At 38.4% G+C, this 23,227-nt stretch overlaps 1 protein-coding gene across 2 annotated transcripts in view; it reads left to right on the top strand.

Moving 5' to 3' along the window:
* The window catches only part of LOC150087253 (oxysterol-binding protein-related protein 11-like), a 359,580-nt gene that overhangs the window by 283,206 nt on the left and 53,147 nt on the right, over positions 1 to 23,227 (top strand). For both annotated transcript variants that reach the window (XM_090371101.1, XM_090371102.1), the window contains one exon: positions 4,309 to 4,425. In XM_090371101.1, the coding sequence (XP_090227227.1) occupies positions 4,309 to 4,425 (117 nt within the window). The remainder of the gene's footprint in view (positions 1 to 4,308; positions 4,426 to 23,227) is intronic.

Genomic DNA, 23,227 nt, shown 5'->3' on the forward strand with positions numbered 1-23,227 from the left:
TTTTAGAACGATGGGAATCAGAGGTGAATATCCTCATCAACAGTTGGCTGAAACAAGGGAAGATCACACAGTCAACCCGTAATCACCTCCGTGCTTCCGGATGTCAGATCCCACGGTTTTACGGCCTACCGAAAGTGCACAAAGAAGACACACCACTGAGACCAATTGTATCCTGCTGTGGATCACCGACTTACGAGCTGTCTAAATTTGTCTCGAGACTTCTTTCTCCTCTAGTTGGCAAGACCACCCACACAGTCTCCAACAGTGTTGAATTCATAAAGAGGATTCGCACTGTATCCATCTCGCAGGATCAAGTTATGGCATCGTTCGACGTCATATCGCTCTTTACCTCCATCCCTGTGGAACTTGCCATTTCTTGTGCAAAACAACTCTTGGACAATGATAGAACCCTCAACGAAAGAACTGGTCTCACACCCGATGACATTTCCGCCGCCCTCAGACTGTGCTTAACAGGGGGTGCGATCATATTTAATGACTCAGTCTACCAGCAGATACATGGCACGGCCATGGGTTCCCCTGTCAGCTCAGTCACAGCAAACATCGTGATGGAGGAGTTAGAGGGACGTGCGTTTGCACATGCACCAGATCACATCGCCTTTTGGTGTCGCTATGTTGACGATGTGTTCGTGGTCATCCCTAGAGACTCAGGTCAGCGACTTCTATCACACCTCAACTCGCTATCGCCCTTCATAAAATTCACGATTGAGCTGGAGTCGAACAACTCTTTACCATACCTAGATACACTTGTCCGACGTGAAGGCACATACCTGAGGACTACAGTTTATCGTAAGCCCATGTGTGCTGGCCAGTTTACCAACTTCCGGTCAGCACACGCGCGAGGCCACCTCCTCTCCACTGCCCGAACCTTGCTTACTCGCGCCTGGACACACTCCAGCTCCGCTGATGAAAGACGCAAAGAGGTCACTAGGGTCAAAGTAGACCTTACGAGGTGTGGCTACCCCATTGACGTCCTCGACAGGTGTGATCTACAGACACGTGACATCGTGACGACCAGCTACAACACCAACAGTGACGAGCCATCCACGAGGGCATTCATCCCATACTACCCCAACCTGTCACAACAGATCGGTAGAATCCTGAGAACGCACGGAATAAAATGCATCCAACTCCCAGGCAAGAAACTGCGTTCTTTTATTTCCAACGTGAAAACACCTGTCCCCACCCTTCTGCAGAGCGGTTTGGTCTACCGCATCTCTTGCCGTGACTGCACTAGCTGCTATTTTGGAGAGACTGGACGTCGACTCGAGAAACGTCTCTCGGAGCACAAAAGAGCGATCCGTTTAGCGGATATAGAACACTCAGCTATCGCCGAACATGTCTGGACAACCCACCACGACATCGACCCACACCGCGATGTTGTGGTGGTAGACAGATCCCACCATTACCTAAAGCGTACCTGGTTGGAATCGTTAAATATAAAATCTTCGGATAAATCCTTGAACAGGAACAGTGGTTGCCAAATCAACCCGATCACAGAGTCAGTAGTTCTATCATTGGACAAATGCTGGCCACGTCATCATGCGTCACAGCCACAGACGTCAACAAACAATTAAACCTCGCGTCTCACGCACCTGGCAGTGCACATCTTCATTCCAACTGCCATTCATGTATTTTTAATTCTGATGAAGGCTACCATATAGCCGAAAGCTCATATATTTCTTCTTTATTTGTACGCTCTGTGTTAGCTATAATAAATTCCTCAAAATACAAATAAACTATATCAAAATTGTTCCTGCATCCAGCTTATGAGTAACTGCATCAAAATAGCTTACCAGGTTAGTTAAACATGATTTTCCCTTACCATGGTGTGCGTGTGTGTCCCCTTCAGAATGCCATTTCTATCTATGTCCATTGCACTCTTAATCACTGTCTCCAAGATTTTCTCTACCACTGAAGAAGTGCCAACCTAGGGAACGTTGGCACTTCTCCAATCCAAAAGGAATCTCTCCAAGTCCAGTGATGCCCTCGTATTTAGTCTCAATGTTTAATACATTCTCTGCTCACCTTGTCTTTAGGCTAAAAAATTTTTCTAAAAACAGCCATCTGTAATTTCACCTGTCTCAGCCTCAGTCACACAGCCTCTCTTCATGCTGAGGAGACTACAATTCAAGTCTCTTCCTTCAAATTTTTTCATGCAGTCTTGTCAGAACCTCAGTAGTATGTTTTATTGATAGACAATTTGGTGGGATGTATTCAGCCATAATAATTCCTTTAATATTGACGAAAACAAGAAGCATGGTTTTCATTTTCGATTTTGACATTTTTTTTTTGGAACAGCCAACTTTCATTGCAAGTAATTACAGTGCTCAGTAGTTACAGTAATGAATAGCTGGATCTTTGATATTCATTAAAACTTTTTGGCACACACTTTAATCATGCCTGAATTTTCAGTTAAAATTTGTCTGAATGTTCCTTTTTCCATATTGAGTTCTGATGCAACCATTCTAATGCTGAAATGACAATGACTTCTAATCAATGGCCTTATCCGGTCCATATTTTCATCAGTTGTCATGGATACCAGATGGCCTGGTTGTTCACAGTCTTTCACATTCTCTCTCTCTTCCTTCTAAAAATCTTTTATGCTATTCAAACACCTCACGTCTTGGCATAATATCTTCCTTATAAACTTGACATAACTCATAACTTTCAGTTGGCGTTTTCTTTAGTTTGTTTAAAATTTGAGGTTAATTCTTTCTTTGATTCTTTTGTCTGTCATTTTTCTGGAATGGAAAACTGGAAAAACACAGGGTAATGAAAACCTGTCTCGTTGCAAGGCGAATAAGCATGTTGTAAAGTGACTTGGCAGACAATTGGGGAAAAGTTCAAGGTCAATTGATGTGCCGTTGTTTCACATGTAGCTGCAGATGCAAGTCTTGTTATTTAATAGTCACACCTCACATGACTTATCTCCCTTATTTTTACACTGAAATATATCTCAGACTTTTTTTGCACAGACTTTTGAAGCACCCCCAACAGAGGGAGATGCCAGTATACCATCAATGGCTGAAATGGTGGTGGGGATGTGCAGAGGCAACAGTGGCAAGGGATATAAAAGGAAAATCAGACAGGCCAAAAAAAAATTAACCAGCACAAACTGTAGCCAAAAACCAGTAACTGATATATGGAGAGATTACAGGATTGTAATGGTCTAACATATATGCCATGCTGTGCTGTCATGAGAGAAACAGCAAGCCAAATCAGTCTCTCTCTCTCTCTAAGACAAAATAAACAATGAAATACTGCAAAATGAATGCTGTGCTCACTCATTTTTCAGCATTTTAAAGTTAGAAAGATAAAAATATATATAATTAAGAGTTATGGCAGGTTGATGAGTTCATTATACAATGAATCTAACAGAAATAAAGAAAAGTAGAAATATAAGAAAAGAATTTAAAAGCTAAAAGAAGGTGAAAAAAAATAAAGTGCAATGAATAAGAGATGGATAATATCAACATAGTTACATAATGTTCAGCATTAATGCTGAAGTTTTTTAGTAGATATGGTGTAACAAGGAAATTTTAATAGAAATAAAAAAACAAGAAAATGGAACATCACAGAAATTATCATGCTCACAAACACCTTTTAAATTCTATCTTTTTGCACACCTGGTTTTTAATGTTCATGGAGATAGGGCAAATGTCCCTCCGTATTACAGCTTGCTATATAGGCATCAGACATTAAACCAACTAAGTGCAACAACAGACAACCTTCCCACACACCATTACTGTCTGCATGCATCAGGGAGAACTATAATGGGAAAATGATCTTCAAACATGACCACTATCACATTGGAAATGGGTCTTGTGTTTTGACAAATTCCCCATTTTGGCTATGTTGTGCTGAAGATGGTTAGAGTATGGACACAAAGTCATAAACACTACTGTTTGTAGTGTTACATAATGAGGACCTCTCTCTCTCTCTCTCTCTCTCTCCTTCAATAACCCCCATAGGCACAGATGTCATTTCCATAGATCATGTGTAGGATGAAATTCAAAGGACTATCTGGCATCAATAACAACTGTCATCCATTCTACAAGAATTTCAAGATGCCATCCTGTGTGCATGGGCTTGTATACTACTGACACATTACTGGAATTTAGTAGATTCCATACCAAGAGAAACTGCTGCTGTTTTGCAACCCAAAACACCTCCTTTCTCCCATCCACTTGATATCAGGTAGGTGTATCTAGTAAAATTAGCAGTGAGTATAAGTTAAGTATGAATCAGTTATTCAATACTTGATTGTAAAAATATCTTATTTTTCAGCCTGCTTATTCGGGCACACTACATGAAATAACCGGAGAAGTAAAGAACCCATTAGGAGTGATAATCTGTAAAGTATCTGGAGAATGGAGTAATACAATTCATTTTGCTTACTGTGATGTAAGTCAAGCTTTCAATTGAAATATTTAAATATGCTCATATTTCATCTTCAGTTATTAAAAATATACAACTACATAGCTGCCAACTCTGTCTCAGTATTGTACCAGAGTTGGTATCTCATTATAAAAATTATTTTATTAAAAAATCATATTCTTGGAGCATTATTCCAAGTAAAAAATTCCCAATCTATCATTTCTTTGACACTAAACAATTCATGATTTGCTCTAGGTGTTCAGTGAACCAAAAAAAAAAACATCATTTGGTAATTTGTAATTGTGACAACATTTATTTAATTGCTAGAACTTCTCTTAAGCTCTTGATGCCTAATCAGTTTTGCAGTTTGGATTTATAATACAGCAGACTCTCGATTTACCAGGACACTTCAAGAGTCCAAATTATAAAAAAAAAAAAAAAAAAACAACCAGAAATCATAAAATTCAAGTAATAACTAGAATAGGTATAAACAGATGTTTTGCAAGTCGTAAATAAGTGACAAGAAGCAGCATTATAAGTCGTCATTGGGAGATTAGTGTACCTATTATGTCGCAACCCCCGTTGTCTTCACACTCGCTGCTCAAAAAAAAAAAAAAAAAACCCACATGTTTAGTTTGTTTTATAGCGTCGTGTCGATAATTGTTGTGTTCCGTTGCACCTCAAAAGGACAGATTTTGTTTCTGTATTAATGTCGGAATTTTTTTTTTTATAGTAACTATTTTTTATTTTTTTTTTTGTTTAGAAATCACGAAAATGGTGGGCAAATGCAAGAGTTGTGCTTTCAGTTAAAACTTCAAATTATTCAAAAGTTTGAAAACAGTGCATCCGTTAATTAAATGTCGAAAGAACCATTATAATGTTGGTGACCAAACCATACATGACATTGTAAAAAATAAATGCGTGTCCAATCGCACTACTCGTATATTGGACACATGAGTAGTGCATGGTAAGTTTTTTCGTTTATCTATCGCCATACTTTTTACGTGGGTTGCTGAACATTTTTCAATACAGTAAGTCCCCGACTTATGTAGCTTCGGACTTACATTACATTATTTATATATTTTTTATACGACTGAAGATTGCAGTGAAGGGGAAGCACATTTCACCATAATAATGTAAAAACCCACAGAATTCCAGCTATCAGTATTATCGCAAATGCAATAAGATTGAGCTTACTATCCGTTTATAATTAGATGCACTAACAGAAAAGCCCAATAAACCGGAAAGTGCAAATTGTTTTTACTGTTTTATGGCAGTGATCTCCAGAAATGTGCTTTAGTAAAATGCGAGCTCGCGTGGGGTGTAATAGTGAGTTTCGCCCCCTGTGAAATTCTTTTCAGAAAATTTAATTTTGACTATTATCATGGTGCCGACTAAGAGAATAAGCGACAGCAGTACTAGTAAATTTATCAAGAAAAGGAAAGCGATCGAGTTGGATCAGAAAATTAAAATAATAAGGATGTATGAAAATGGCCAAACATCAACAAGTATCGCTCGGAATTCAGATTTGTCAGTGGCAACGGTGAACACAATAAAGGAGAAAGACAGAATACGAGAAGTGGTGAAGCGATCAGCACCAATGAAGTCAATTATAGTAACCAACGCTACGAAATAAAAATTAGTTTTTACAGTACAATAACATGCATTTTTTCTTCCTTTTATGTTTTCTTTTCTTATGTGCCACTCCGGCTACTTCTCCGCCATCCCCAGATTTTCTTCATTCTTCTGAGGATATTATGTGGTTTTTGTAATTTTGGCATATGAGGGATACAGTAGCAATATTTTATTAGTCATTCCCGAGTTACGTAAAATTCGACTTATGTAAGAAGTCCTGGAACATATCTCTTACATATGTCGGAGACTTACTGTATTTTTGGATTAACCGGGAAATCGATTATCCGGGAATTTTTTTTTTTTTTTTACCATCTATCCTGGAAAATCGAGAGAGTGCTATATTTATAAGGCTAAAAACTCTACATCAGCATTTGAATGAAGTAAAATTAAAACTATTATTGCTAATTGTGATAGACCTTGGAAAGGATTTTCTCCAGTGTCATCTCCATAAGATGCAGTTTTGGTCTAAAGGGAAATTGTGTCTGAATCCACTGTATATTATGAAGATTTTTCCATTGGAAATCAATGCGGATCAGGTCTCCTTTATAAACATTTTTGCAAGTTCTAAAATGTCTGGTTTTATTGCCTTTAGACATTCATCTCCACTAAAATATTTTATTGATTGCAGCACACAGAAATTATCTGGAAGACACTGCCTTATTTGCTTTATAAACTCAACGACAAAATTTATGTAGCATACTCTGATATCTTTCTCTTCTGCATTTGAAGAGAAAGATACTCTGATATCTTTCTCTTCAAATGCAGAAAATTTGCTTCTGATACCTCTTTTTCAAATTCTTAACCATGATATGGCTTAGGATTTGTATAATCTTGAACTAAAACTTCCTTTAAGCTTTTTTCCTAGTAGGATGAAAACTAAGTGACCAAACAAGATGCAGTAGATTATTCAATAACTTAGTAGTGTCTTGCATTACTGCCACAAATTTCTTGTTTACTCTTTGCACCCACCAAGAATGTGCTTTAAAAATATTTAAAAAAAAAAAAAAAAAAAAAGTTTTATTGGTCAGAAAACATTGAATAGAGAATTTCAGCTGTGTAACATCTCTCTTCATTCCTTGTGTCAAAATGGATTTCTTGTTGTGCTCACCTGTACACAACCTTCAAAGGCTGATCTCCTTCATTTGTTGCAGAAAAAAGTTCACTATATTTAGCCTGATGAACTGGTGAATGGAAGAACCAACTGCATGTTTCCTTTATCATAAAATCCAAATTTCTTGGTTAACACTCAGCTGCAGCATGCAAAACAGCAAGTTGAAAAGAATGGCAAAACACATCTAATAAGTAATAGATGTAGAACTTCTTTTTTTTAATGTTGCATATACCTTATTGTTTATAACTATAGCTATCATAACTGAGGCATTGTCTGTTCCTAGTGCAATTAAATTTTGCAAATCGATGCTATGTTTCTTTAAACATTCTTTTATTGCATTGCCATATTGCTTCAGAATTGCATTCATGCAGTTTTAGCCTAAATAAGTTACAGTAATCTTTTTCTTTATCTCAGAATAATAACTTATAACAATTCCTAATAATGTACTAACTGTAATATCACCACTTTCATCAATAATTAAACTAAACTTGCTGTTTTTTGTCATTTTTCAAATCTTGACTAAAATATGGTCCAAGAACATTAGTAATAATTACACTACACTTTGATCATTTCAATTTCTGATTTTTCAATGCATTGCTGTCACCAAAGTAGTCTTTACATAATTCACTTAAATAGTCCATTACTCTTAATGAACAGTGCTCAGCTATGAACATAAACATGCTACCTTCTGTTTGTTTTACACTTAGGTTGTCACTTACAAATGGCAGCTGTGTTTGTTTCTGACTGCTAAATGACTTTTCAGCTTTTCTGTGCTTATTAGTACTTATTACTGTGTCTCTCTATATCACTTAATCTGGCAACTAGAGACTATTTGTAATAATTACAAAATCATTTTCATCACCTTCTACTCTCCTAAGCCAATTTTTATACTTTGCTTCCTGGAGCCATTCATTTCTAAAATGCTGATATATTTTTTGCTCATTATTAACACTAAAAAGGGCAACAATAACTGAAATATAACTGTGAGCACAAAAACAGCAATGTTTACTATCTTGATAAATAACGAACAACATGGGTCAGGACTGTCAGGTACCAACATGGTTCTGAACTTCTCATAACAAAATGGTGAGTCATGCTTGCTTTGAAATTCTGGAAACAAAAATCTGAAGTCTAATTGATGTAGCACTCACAGCTAAAGAAGATATATTTAGTTCTCCATTTCAAGGTTGTTTCTTCTTATGATGCTAAATATTTATTCACCATATTTTGTTATTGTTACTTGTTAACTTTTATATTTGCTGTATGTTTTAAAAAGCACTAAAATGATACCATGGCATAATACACAAAATTTACACACCAACAACTATAAAAAAGCACTAAATTTGCAACACTGGTCTGATGCCCTGGGTATAAAGACAATGTCCAGCCAGTCTAAATGGGAGTCCAAAATTGATTTGACTTATTTTCCAACAACATATCTTGCTTGATCTAAAAACTTGTTCAAAAAACATTTGAAGCAGTAGCAGGTTCTCCAAAGAAGAGGCTTTAGCTAGGGGATTTTCTAATAAAGTTTAATGGAGTGGGACTTGTTAACCATTTAAGAAAAAGAAATGCCAAGATGAGATTGAGTTATACATTCAAAGCAAATTATGTGACCAGAAATTACATTAACTTTATTCCCACATAACTCATCCTGCTTGCTTTTAGTCCCCCTATTTTACTCCATACTTAATAAAAGCAGATTATTTGCTATATTGAATTTGTCCTTACATACCAAAATCTATCAGATGCTAGAAATAGGGCTATTCACAAGTTGAATTGTCAAGGTGGTGCCATCTGTCCTCATTGTAGGTCCAAAGAATACAGCCAACTGGAGTATATTGCCCCTTCCTCCTCTCTGTTCAAATTGTAAAGAAAATCATGCATATTTCTCTGAGACCTGTGAATTATGGACACTGTTATGGAAACAAAAGTACAAAGATAAGAACAGATTGACATTCCTGAAGCAAGAAAACCAATCTTAGCAAGTATGCATGTTTGCTCAAATGCTGCCACCCATAAATTTTCAAAACTATTAGTCTAAACAGACGTCTCAGATTCTCCCAAACACTAGAAAACCAGACTCAAATAATATCCTTATCAGTCAAAACATCCACATGCTCAAACAACTCATGAAATTATGAACACTTCGATCAATGTTGCACCTGACAAAAAGCTGACCTCAGTCCTGTTTCGATTAGTTCTTCAGGTAGGCCTAATAGAAACAAGTCCTGTGTAAGTTCGCTAACTTCAAAGGCACAGGTAGATCAAAGAACCAATTCCAAAACCAAGTAATTCAAAATTGCACAGCAATATAGATGAGCTAGCAAACCTAATTGAACCATATGATCCTGTTGGTATGTTTCTACAGGAAACATCTAAACTTTCAAGTATGTATCTTGAAAATAAGAAATTGCACCATTTACATTTTTTTTGGCACTGCTTGAAGCCTTCCATTCAGCCAACAAGGAGGAGACAATTGACTCTATGAACTGGAAGGCCTTAGATGATGTGTTAATATCATCATCATTATTCTATGTATCCTTCTTTTTATTATTGTTACCATTGTTATTGTATGCCATTTTTCACTTTATTCTGTAATAAGTTCGTGTTATTTAGTGTGTTAACTCCTGGCACTTTACAGTGTGATGGGAAATTGTGCTGTATGTAGTGTACTACACTGCAATAAAGATTTATTTATTTATTTAAATATAAGGAAGAATTAGACAAATTATTAGAGGGGATGGGCAGGTGATGTGGGAAGGGGTTTTTTCTTTTTCTTGATGTATAAGTTTGCTAACTTGCATCATTTGCTAATACTAATACTACATAAAACATCTCTGAACTAATTGCTTATAGAAACTCTGTATCTTTTGGACTGTAGATACCACAGAATGCAGGCAGACTCACTACTGCAGCTATATAACATGTCAATGAGATCACAGTTAAATTACAGATCCCCCATATATGTCTCAGCCAGAAAAGGAGTTTTACAATATCTTCACACAATTCAACACAGTTATTCATTTTATGATCCGTGTTGCATAAGCATATGTCTGCAGGTTAGGGTAGAGTAGGGTTATTATTTAGCTATATCAGTGACCATTTTTGCACCATATATATTATGTCATAAATTGCATGTGTTTTGTGGTCAATTTTTCTGTTTGCTGGATGAAAAACCTGAGGTTCCAGGAGGAAAACCATGCAACCCTCACTTCAGACCGACTAAATCAGCCATGATGTGAAAAGGGCTCTCAAAAATTCCTCACATCATTGATACAATTCAAACTCAGGTATTTTCCAGTGTGGGGAGGACAGTGCTTATATGCACTGTCTGCTCTGGTATTCGTTGTCAGGGTATTCCTTGTCCTAACCTGCAAAATCATTGTTCTTAGTCTTCTTTGGCTTAAAATCTCTTTACTCATTGTGTCAAATTCATTTGTTGCCTCTATCATCCTCCTTACCCTAAAAATCACTTATGATTTTTTGACAGTCTTTTCTTGAAATTCAACTTTCTCCAATCTGACTTTTCTGAAAATGACATAATTTTCTTGATTGATTTTAATGTTCATAACTCCAGCTTACTCTTCAACTGGTAAAGAAGCTGGGGTTTTATTGCTCCTAATGACCTCAACACAACTTGTTCATTTATAAGAATGCTAGAATATCAGACAATCTTAACCACACAGCTAATACTCTTGATCTGCTCACCAACAATCCTTTAAATGTGAGGTGTAGTCAAAAACAAAAAATTCAGGGAGTGAACTAATGTTGGGGAAATGATAAAGCTTATTGGCTTTGGATGTATCTTATTTGAAGTAATTTCCTCAGCACTGTATACCCTTATTCCAACAATGTTTCTTCAACATCTGAAAGAATTCTTGATAGACTGCTTTTGGAATTGCTAATAGTTTGTGTCACATTCTGAATAATTTCCTCGGTTGTTGCAAATCTGTTAACTTTTTAAGCCTTGAAGCAGGCGGGGTGGGGTATTAAACCCATAAGTATGCCAGATGGGGGGGGGAACCACAATGATGGAATACTTCGTAAGAAATTCTTTTCACAATACAAATGCCAGCTCCTTGAAACCCACTTTTCTGGCTGTTTTCTCTGAATAGCATTGCACATTCACTGAAGAAATGTAATTTGCAATGAGCAAAGTCCTGTGAGTTAAAAAAATACAAGCATGATCTTCACATTTGATTAAATAGTTTTCTGGGCCTTGGAGAAGACAGAGTTTTCTATTGAGAGGACTGGACCTATGTTTCCAGCCATTCCACCCACTATTCATCACCATTAGTGATGAGAGAAACAAAGTATATGGGTCATCAGCAGCACACTGATGAAAATCTTGATGCAAGAACTCACCACTCTATGATAATCGATGAGGATGCAGTGCACAAATTTGGCTGAAACATTGCATTTCCAAATCTTGTGTTAAAATTGATTGACATGTCCCATAAGAAATAGAATTTTGCAAATAGCTAGATGTTGATCACTCCTAATCAGGTCATGAACACAAGCAAGTGAAACATTGGTTTTTGAAATTGGTGTGCCAAAGTGAGAATCAACTTTGATGGATAAGTTTAACCCCTCTTTAACCTTTGCAACTACTGAAAAATCTTCTAGTGACACACACAGTATCTTTTCCAAAAGATGGTTCTAGAATTTTGAGTTTTGGTTGCACTTTTCATAATTTGAAATGCATAAAACACCTGTTCAACATAACTATTCAAACTGAGTGCAGATAAACAGGTGATTCATGCATTACTATATATAGGTAAGTAACTGTACATGTGACAAGTTGCAAACTCGCTACAATGCCACAATTTAAAGATACAAAGTCAGTCCCCTAAACATTTTGAGCACACCTCGTCAGTAGCATAGGAATACCTTGGCATTGGCGCGGGTGCCAAGGGCACCAGTATCAGAAGGGTGCACTGACAGGACACATCAGTTCTGTGCCAAGCTATTTATTTCAACACCCGAGGCTAGCTGACGAAATGGCAGTCCTAGATGTTGCATCAGAATGAGAGCAGAGGGCCAGGGTGAAAATTAATTTTCGTCAAATGGTGTGTTTACAGAGGGTGATTCAAGTCTGCGTGCATCCATAAATCTGAGTACATACTGTATAGCAGAAGAAAAACAGGCAAATCGACCAAAGCCCAACAAACCAGAGCCTATTGTCAGAATATGGAATACATCTTGATCTGCCACTAGCTATGGGGCGCCTCCGTAGCCAAGTGGGCAGGAGCAGCAGTGCGAAGCACACGCTTCTTGATTAGACTGGGATTCGAGCCCGTGACCACCAAATACGTAGGATGAGGAAAGGTCAGGGAATGACCACCGTATATCCCCGGAGCGATATGGCTTTAGTTGCTAATGCTCCTAAAAACCAAATAACAAACAATAATAACTAGCTATGGATAAACAGAAAGTAATTGTCCAGCTCGACTTCCTGTGGTGTTGGACAGGTAGTTGGATAGGTTTTACGGGTACCACTAAGTTGCAGATGGTAATCTCTCTAGCTCTTAATTCGTGCTTAGCAACAGCACTATTACCTAAATTGCTTGAAGGCCAGCTGTGCGAAAAATGCTACCTAGTTAAGTCTCTTATATTCGTTATATGGAAATTTTTCTTCATTCTACGGAAACTATTTTAAACATAATTACCAGAGGGGATTTTAAAAAAATTAGCTAAAATAGAAAAATTTGCTAGAAAGAAGTTCGTTAAACACATAGTGTACATAGTGTTTGGGAGTGAGGCACCACCGGTGGTTCCCCACAACTATACTCTTGTAAGGATAACAATACTCTGTAAATGCCAGAAGTATATGGAGTGTGGGTTTATATAGATTTATGTTGAATTCTGTTGTTCTTCTGGCTTCTTGGCCGTGGGACCCCTGTTGGGACCCACGTTGCCCACACACCACTAGGAGGTGAGCCAGGCTGTACAATACAAATTGCTTCTCTGGCTGGTCGCTGCCAGGGTTGCCTAAGCTTCATGGACAGAGACCAAGTTAAAAAGGGGGGGGAAGAGATTTTGTTGCCATGAGGCCAAGGCAATCTTAGGAGTAGGACAAAGTCCTATATAAGTTCGTCAAGGTTGTGTTGTTTGTCCAGTCTTTTTTTTTTTTTTTTTTTTACAATTGATTGTCGTTGATATTATTTCCTCTGTTGGCCACTTGCTGGGTTTTCCGTCGTGTGAAGAGGTCTTGCGCGAAGCATGTGAAGGCATGGTAATCCTGTTCAGAGTCAACAGATGGCTCTCTCTCGGTTTCTTGGTAGGTATGTTATTCTAGTAATGAGGAAGCATCGTTTCATCGTAGGTCGTTGTATAATGGACAGTCATACATCAGGTGTTGCCAGCTCTCCAACCCTCCACAGGAACAGGTTGGGTCCTCTGCAGTGCTCAGCAAGGAGAGACTGGCTTTAATAGATCGTGTCGGGTCAAGAGAAAAGTTGGGTACAAGCCGGGGGAGAACCAATGTCAGGGATAAATTTTCGTGTGATTTCTACTTTAAGTGAGTTTGTTCATCTTTCTTGCCATACCTGCTGCAGGTGGTTAACAAGGTGTTTCTTTTCTGCTCTGCGACTGTTCACCGGATCCACTGTGAAACCTAGGAAGGTATAGGGGATCCCTTTGGACAGAAGTCCACAGTGGACGATCTCCAAATCAAGTGGAAGGGCATGGGTGGATGCTAACTGTGCAGCAGGCAAGGGTGATGGTTAAGAGGATTGAACATTCAATAGTTTCGAGTGTCTTCCTGTTTGTTTCAGTTATGGCCTTTGTGAACCAGATGCCAGAAGCATAAGTAATAGTTGGAATAAATGTGGCCTTGTAAACAATGACAGAGTGCGCCATTTCAGTCCCCAATCACGTCTTGAGACTCTGGCAACCAGGGCAGCATAATTTCTGATCTTTGTCCTCAGATATTTAAGATGTGGTTGGAATGACAGTTTTGGATCAAGGATGATTCCAAGATATTTTAGCTGCACTGTTAGTGCAGCTAAAACTGCACTGGTGATACTTATGGTTGGAAAGTGACATCCAAGATGTTATGAACGGACTGCTCCCAAGAAGTAGCCATTGTTCCTTATGGGGGTCTTCATAGATGTGTTTTACCTTCAATTTTTATTTGTGGTGGCTGTCGGTTATTTAGAGTACCCTTCAGCAGGATAGAGCTTGTTTTTGTTGGGGGATCCTAAGATAATGCAATCCTATCCAGTCTTGAAGAAGTCGAAGAGAGTGGTTTGCCATGTTCTCAAGCTGTACTCTAACATTGGCAGCGACAGTAAGTATGAGGTCATCTGCAAAAGCTTGTGAACCAACCTCACCCAGGTAAATGTGGAGAAAATCATCCATGAAAATATTCCACAAGAGCAGTTCCAGGACATAACACTGGGGACAGCCCCTGTAAACCTGCCTTGTGAGTTTCTGGAATGGTGTGTTGATAGATACAGATCTGTCGGAGAGATAGGTTTTAATGATGCTATAGAGGTTTGTTGGTAAGTTTGCTTTCCGGAGATGGCCAAGGACGCTCGGCCACCAGAGCGAATCGAACGCCCCAGCGAAGTCAATGGAGATAAAAAGAAAATATTTCGTATCAATTGCTGCAGCAACCATAAGGAAGTTTTGGAGAGCATCAACTGTGGAGCACCCCGACTTCGAACCATATTACTTCGATGAAGGAAGGTTAGCATTTGAGTAGTGATGTTGAATTCTATCGTACAGCAGGCGTCAAGAAGCTTACTCGGGACTGATAGGAGGGCTATCGACCTGTAGGAGTCTGGCAGCTTGGTGGGATTCTTTAGGATTAACTTGATATTAGCTATTTTCCAGTCATTGGGGTATTTTACAATTTGAAGGCAGCAGTTGTAAAGATTTAATACGAGCTCTGGTGCATACTCCACAGCCTTTTTTACAATTTCAGGCTTGAGCAGGTCCAAACCTCATTTTTTGATTCGGATCATTGCAGCAGTGGATGCAGCTCCTCAGCAGTAAAGGGTGGCTCCATCTGATGTTTCATTGTCTTGGCAAACTTTAAATTTCTCCGACGTAAGTATCACACTTATGGTTGGAAAATGACATCCAAGATGTTATGAATGGACTGCTCCCAAGAAGTAGCCATTTTTCCTTATGGGGTCTTCATAGATGTGTTAACCTCCCCTCTTGGGAGCTTGTTTGTGGTGATTTTATACACCACTCCTCGGGGGTCAGTGTTCCTAGTGATGGAAACAAGCAGCTCCCAAGACTGTTTTTTGCAAGTTCTGATTTTAGCAGTGTAGGTATTTCGTGCCTTCCGATGTGTCTGATGGCCTCCACCTCAGCGGTAGGCCAAGATCTTTGAACCCACTGGAAGGCCTTTCTCCTTGTGTTGACCTCTTTATGTAGTCTCTGAAATTCAGGACACCACCAGGGCAAGGCTGCGACTGTACTTATTATAATTTTACCAATTATCGAAAAAATGCGTATAGCTACAAATTTGCCATGAATGCCAAAAACCTAGCTACGCCTCTGCACCTCGTACACAGTAAGTGTTAGTCATTCTCCAGGTACCTCATTTGTTTACAACTTGATAATGGTCTCTTCACCAACAGCACCTGTTTCCTGTTGGTAAAGTCTGACATTATTTCAGTACAAATGGGATAATCTATGTAATTGATTTTGTTCCTCTTTTTCTTGATCGGTCTACCAACTTGCAATAACTAGGTTAAAATGTACGAGGACAGGTACAAAAGTAATGCCTCCTAATTTTTTTCTTTAAAATGTGGTGCCGTAGATCATTTGTGTGTCACTGTGTGGTCACTAGAGGTCTCTGGTTTTACTATACTGAGTTCCACTGTGATCGGCCTCATGAGTGCAGCACACATATTTTAGGAATAAATCAGCTCATACACCAACCCTAAGAATAAGTATTTTACTGTAACTAAAATATTTGCAAAATAAAATAAAATAAATATTTACAAAAACTGCTATTATATTACATTAAATTAAATTATGTACATGTGAAAAACATTAAAACTGTGATAAAATCCTTGCGATAAAATACACTAAAATAAACCGGATTAAAAGCGATAAAAATTTCTGGAGCTTTCGGAAGCATCGGCTTCCTTCCTCAGCAGTAACAAAACTTCCTGCAGCACGTCCATACATAACAGGCTCACGGTACTTATACACGTGTAGTCGGCGCATGGTCTGAACTGGAAGCGGAAATAGCTCGGGAACGTGTCGAGCAAAACCGTTCATCCGTACTTAGGATAATAGTTTCAAACAGGGGATGCATATGCATACCTCTGTCCCTATTCATAATGTTGTGGTTAGATGAACAGATTCGTAGGCTCTCGAGCCATTTATGGTTCCAGAACCCATGCGCTCGATCCACAATAACCGCATCCTCTGGGGAGATTTGATTTAGTTACAGTAAAATACTTATTCTTAGGGTTGGTGTATGAGCTGATTTATTCCTAAAATATGAATTTGCCCAACCTCAGAGGCCTTTTTCAGGATAGTGCAGCACACAGTTAGTTCAAAATGGTGGATGTTACAGATATATGTATTAAGCAAAGATTAGTGATTGAATTTCTTACTAAGGAAGAAGTGATGCCTATAGAAATCCATATGTGTCTCAGAAATGTTTATGGTGACAATACTGTAGATGTGAGTACAGTTGGATGTTGGATAAGACACTTTAAGAGTGGGAAAAGTGACATTGCTGACAAACCCTGAAGTGGCTGGCCAGTAACATCAGTGACAACAGACAAGAGCTGGATCAACACACTGATCAAAGAGGACCACCGCATCACAACACACAAATTGTGCAATGCAGTAGGTATAGGGAAACCTGCTGTGATAACATCATAAAGGAACTAAGCTACAATACAATTTGCGCCTGGTGAGTCCCGAAAATGCTGACACATGAGCATAAACAAGCCCAGAAAGTCATCTGTACAGAACTTCTCCAGTGCTACGAGAGGCTTTTCTTTCATGCATATTCACAGGTGATGAAATGACCCTGAAATAAGGAGACAATCAATGGAGTGGCACCATCAAAATTCACCACGTAAGAAGTTCAAAAGACAGCCTTCTGTCAATAAAGTCATGGTGGCAGTGTTTTGGAACAAAAATAGGGTCTTGCTTGTGGACTTTTTGGAGTGTGGCAATCAACTCAGATTGATATGTGGAAAAGTTGAAAGCCCGCATCCGTCAAGTTCGCCGGACAAAAACCTTAATGAGGTTCTTTTCCATGACAATGCACGACCCCATACCAGTCTGCAAATGATGGTAATTGCAAAATTGGGATGCACTGCTCTTCCTCACCCCTCTCATAGCCCAGATCTTGCACCTTCCAATTATCACTTCTTTGGCCCGCTGAAGGATGCACTCCGTGGGACCACGACCAGCTCAAGCACAATGTTCACAAAATCCTCCGGAGCAAGAGTAAGGACTTTGTCAGGATTGGAATACAGCATCTGACTCCATCATACAGCATTGGAATACAGCATCTGACTCCATCTTTTTAAGGCACTTCTGCCATCTCTAATGGCAGAAGTGCCTTAAAAAGATGGAGTAAGATGCTGTATTCCAATCCTGACAAAGTCACTCACCATAATTTAAGGCACTTCTGCCATCAGAGATGGCAGAAGTGCCTTAAAAATTATGGTGAGTGACTTTGTGGAAAAATAAGTGTGTTTATTAATGATTGAGGATTAATTGATGTAAAACGCATTCTATGTCTTTTACATCAACTATAAATTTTTACAACTATAAATTCTTGTAGGAATTAAATTTTCTGAGGATAAAAATAGGAGGCATTACTTTCATACCACTGCTTGTATGGCTGAACATGTACCTCATCTAATCAACTTTCAAACTCCAAAATCAGTGGACTAACTTTTCCTCTTCCCCTAATTGTCTGCATTCCATGCTAAACTCTCATCCTTTACATAAAACATGGTTTTCCAATAAATATACTAAAGCTGTTCATGATAAGAATATACCACATTACAACTGACTTATATCCAGATCTCCAGTTTCATTTTCTTCCTATACTAAAGCTCACAACAGCTGTAAACAAATTATTAATAAATTTAAACTGTATTTTGAAAATTCTGAAAGTAGGGCATTTGCTTCTTCTCCAAATGCTAGTTTCAGGCTTATGGTCTGTTGCTAAGTTATTGGCCAAAACTTCTCTTCATCCATACGATCCATCTCTGTTACATCTCAATGTTTCTGTTCCATTTTCATCAGAAGATAAACCTGACTTATTAACATCTTACCATTCATTTAATTCTTGCTTTATGTCCTTGGTAAATATCCTCTCATACCAACATACCATTCAGTCTCCCCTTGGTCTTCTTACAGAATAACATTAGAAGAATCCATTCAAAGTCTTGGCCGACCGGGCTAGCCGAGTGGGTAAAGTACCTGCCCGGCAACCCAAAGGTCGCGGGTTCGATTCCCGCCTCGGGCTTGGATCAAAGTACTGCAAAAACCTTGGGAGGTGCAATATGGCCACAGAAGCCGATGCGCCAACAACTACCAAATCAAATTAAATCAAATCATTCAAAGTCTTGAAGTCTCCAGGTTCTGATGGCATTTCTCCACTTATTTCAAAATGTGTGCTCCCAGAGCTTACTCTCATTTGTGTTACATTGTAATCTTATTCGAATGTTTTTTCTACTGCATGTAAATTTGATAATATTTAGCCATTCAATTCCTAAAAAGGGTGAAAACTCTCTTCCAGTTATTATCCCAATGCTTATCACTACTCTTTTCAAAGTAATGGAGAAGTCCACCAATCATCAATTCTTATGCTACCTATATATTAAGTGCAATAGCATCATTAATACACAGCCATTTCTGAATAAATAGAATATTTATAAGGTGGCATCGTTTTAAGTTATATCTCATATTGTGAATACCTTCACAACGAGTTGCCATGGTATTGTACTACTTCGAATAAGTAACGCTTCACCTAAGGAGAAGACTAATGTTACTTATTCTCAGATAGGTACCACCACCACCCAGACGGCACCGTTTCAGGGCTATTTTGTATTTGTGTAGGATAACTCGACTATCCAGTTGTTCCTATTAGACTTAGAAAAGCAAAAAAGTAGAGGGAAAGTAATAGTAGGAGTGGAAGAGGAAAAGAAACGGCGTAGAAGAATGAAAGGGACAGTAACTCCGTCAACTCACACCACTCAAAAACTCAAACTCCTCGAATAGGCAACGCTTCCCCAGTGGAGAAGGCTGTTGTCTATTCTTGGAAACTCCGGACATCATCAGGCTCCCCCTGGTGCCATTTCAGGGCTTTTGGCCCTTCTTCGGTGGGTAGGTACCCAAGTGATGCAATGATGGCAAAACAGTTATGAAGTATAACTCCACAATATGAGAGATGCCTGATGGTGTATGATGTATTTAGACTAGGATGCATTTAGGGCTAAAACCTCTAGCTGCGAGCAAATTTAGACTATGTATATATTAAGTGCAGTAGCATCATTAATACACAGCCATTTCTGAATAAACAGAATATTTATAAGGCGGCATCGTTTTAAGTTATATCTCATATTGTGAATACCTTCACGAGTTACCTTATACCAATAATAGGTACCACCACCACCACCCAGACGGCACGTCTGGGTGGTGGTACCTATCTGAGAATAAGTAACAATAGTCTTCCCCTTAGGTGAAGCGTTACTTATTCGAAGTAGTGCAATACCATGGCAACTCATGAAGGTATTCACAATATGAGATATAACTTAAAACGATGCCACCTTATAAATATTCTGTTTATTCAGAAATGGCTGTGTATTAATGATGCTATTGCACTTAATATATACATAGTCTAAATTTGCTCGCAGCTTGAGGCTTTACCCCTAAATGCATCTTACTCTTATGCTACCTTGAAACCTAATGTGAATGGAATCCATATTGCTGGTAATCAGCAATATGGATTCTATTGCTGTTAATTTATTGGTGATACCTTGCTTATATTACATATCTTTGAAAAAATTCCATGTAAAGTTTTGAGACACTTGGTCACTCTTAAGAGTTTTAAAGCTTTTGATTATGTTTAGCATCAAGATCTTTTAAACAAGCTTCCATCATTACATTAGTGGGTTTCCTTCCATCTTATTAGTCTTTCCTTCTGTGCTGCGTTTTTTTTTTTTTTTTCCATTTGGTACCCCTCATATGTTATGACAACATGCCGTATATGAGGATAGATGGCTTTCTCTTATAAATTCTCAACTAATGCTAACGTTCCCAAAGGTTTCACCCCTCTTTTTCCTTCTCTGTATTAATGAACTTCCAATGGCTAAATCCTGTCCATAGGTTTGCTCTTTCTTATCACACAGGCATCAAGTTTCTGCTGCATACCTTTTCTACTGATATTTTCATGGCACTCTCTTCTGAACTGGCATCTGTAATTCCAACTGAGACTAGATTTTAAGAAACCAGTCTGAACATACACCTCATCCATTTCAATATTCATTCTTAATTCAAATCCAAACTCACTGGACTAGCCGTTTCCTCTTCCTCATATGTTCCTTCCACTTCTGCACTTTAGATTATGCACAGTGCTCTTCACACAGCCCTCAGAACCTTTTGAACTTCCCTAGTGCAGAGCTTACATGTTGTAGAAAATAAATCACAAGTATTTCTCAAAAGGCAGTGAGTATATGTAACAAGGAAATAGTTTTCCTACTCCAAGTTTGAGATATCTTTGTAACCGAAAGAATTGTTTCATAAGTGGAACTTTATTTTGGAGGCGCCTCCATAGCCAGGTGGGAAGGAGCAGCAGTGCGTAGCACACGCTTCTTGATTAGACCGGGGTTCGAGCCCGTCACCACCAAATACGGAGGATGTGGAAAGGTCAGAGAATGATCGCCACATATCCCGGAGCAATATGGCCTTTTGCTAATGCTCCTAAAAATCCAAATAACAAAAAAAATAAAAAATAAAAAATAACTTTATTTTGGATAATAGTTATCAGGATACTAATATGCTGATATAACATGGAGCAAAAATTCTGCTATTTTGAGACCCACTGTGTCATTAAAGAAGAACAAACGCTTTTCTAATATTAGTATTAGTAGTGGTAAATGATGAAAGTCAACACGCTTCATACAGGGAGAGAAAAAAAAAAAAAACTTCCTGCATCACCACTCTATCCCTTCTAACAATTTGTCTCCATTCCTCTTCACATAGGTAACAATTTGTAGTTCTTCCTTTTTTTTTTTTTTTTTTTTTTTTTTAAGTTATTCAGACTACTCACTTCCACAACACCAGATGTAAGTTTGTTCTAACAATCACTTATGACAGCTTGAAGAACAGGGTGGATGCCCACGAAAAAATGAAAATGTGGGGGGGGGACCAAGCTCAGAATATGCTGGTCCCACAGGAGGTAATAGTAATAGCCATACAGTGCAAGGAAGCCAGAGTGCTTTTGCTGCACTGGCCAGAAAAAAAAAAAAAAGAAAAGAAAAATGAGTAGATAAGAAAATACAAATTATTTGCTTCCCTCCTCACATACGTAACTAACCAGTTACCTTTGAATTTATTCAAACTGTCAGCCTCAACACCTGTGAAAACAACCTGTTCCAGTGATCAACAACTCCCTGGCTAAAAGAAAATTTTCTACAGTCTTTCCCTCTACCATTTTTAATTCAACCCCACCAAGTGTGTAATTTATTTTGGGAGTTGTTATTCCCCGAGTGTAAAGACCCAGTGGGGCTATGACCTCCATATCTCTACAGAATAATTCTCAATAAATCATTGATAGAACATCATGTGCTTTCCTGGCTGCTTGTTTGCACTGCACAGAAAAATTCATATTGTCCCATATTATAACACCCAGATCCCTTTCTTCCTCTACTCAACCCCACAAAGTGTGTAATATATTTTGGGGCTTCTATTCCCCAAGTGTAAGACCTTGCATTTCGTTGCATTAAAACAGAGCTGCCACTTTTCAGACCATTCTTGTAGCCTGCTTAACTCATCCTGAAGGAATACTGCTTGGTACTGATCATTTAACTACTAAACCAATCTTTACATACATCATATACAAATTTTGACATCAAGTCTTTTATCCCATTGTCAATGTCATTTATGAAATTCAGAAACAACAGTAGTCCAAGAACTGATCCCTGGGGGACTCCACTCCTGACAGACATTACACTAGTCTGAAGAATATCCATTGATCATAATCTTCTGCCTTGCAGTTATCCAGCAATCCATCTTAGAATTTTTCCAGTAATCTCAACATGTTCAAGCTTATACAATAACCTCTCATGAGGGACTGAGTCAGATGCCTTGTTGAAATCCAAATAAACTTATGCTGAAATTGTTCCCTACATCCATCTCATGAGTAACTGTGTCAAAAGAACTTACCAAGTTAGTTAAATGATTTTCTCTTAACAAAACCATGTTGCATGTTTCTCAGAATGCCATATTTATCTAAATGTCCCTGGATTGCACTCTTAATCATTGTTTCTAAGATTTTTCCCTACCACTGAAGTCAGACTAAAAGGTCTGTAGTTATCAACTTTTCTCTTAGAATTTATGCATTGGTGATATGTTGGCACTTCTCCAATCCAAAGTAATTTCTCCCGAATCCAAAGATGTCCTTGTAATTAACTTCAATGGTTGAATACACTCCCTGGTGGCCTCGCTCAAAATTACTGGGTATACGAGGGGGTATCAAAAAGTTGGTACCCTTACCTAGAAATAATAGCCCCAGAAAAGTGAAACTTCACAGGAACTTTAATCCTTTTCTATGTACTCTCCATGAATAGTAACACATTTCTCCCATCTATGGATCAGTTGTTTAATACTTGATCATAGAAGTCCACACTTTTTGCCTGAAACCACAACTCCACTTGGCGCCTCCATAGCCAGGTGGGAAGGAGCAGCAGTGCATAGCACACGCTTCTTGATTAGACCGGGGTTCGAGCCTGTCACCACCAAATACGGAGGATGCGGAAAGGTCAGGGAATGACCACCGCATATTCCCACAGCAATATGGCCTTAGTTGCTAATGTTCCTAAAAACCAAATAACAAACAAACAACTCCACTTCGTT

Source organism: Mastigoproctus giganteus, chromosome 4 (assembly GCF_048544385.1).
Source record: "Mastigoproctus giganteus isolate SK-2022 chromosome 4, ASM4854438v1, whole genome shotgun sequence".
In the NCBI taxonomy this organism is placed as follows: domain Eukaryota; kingdom Metazoa; phylum Arthropoda; class Arachnida; order Uropygi; family Thelyphonidae; genus Mastigoproctus; species Mastigoproctus giganteus.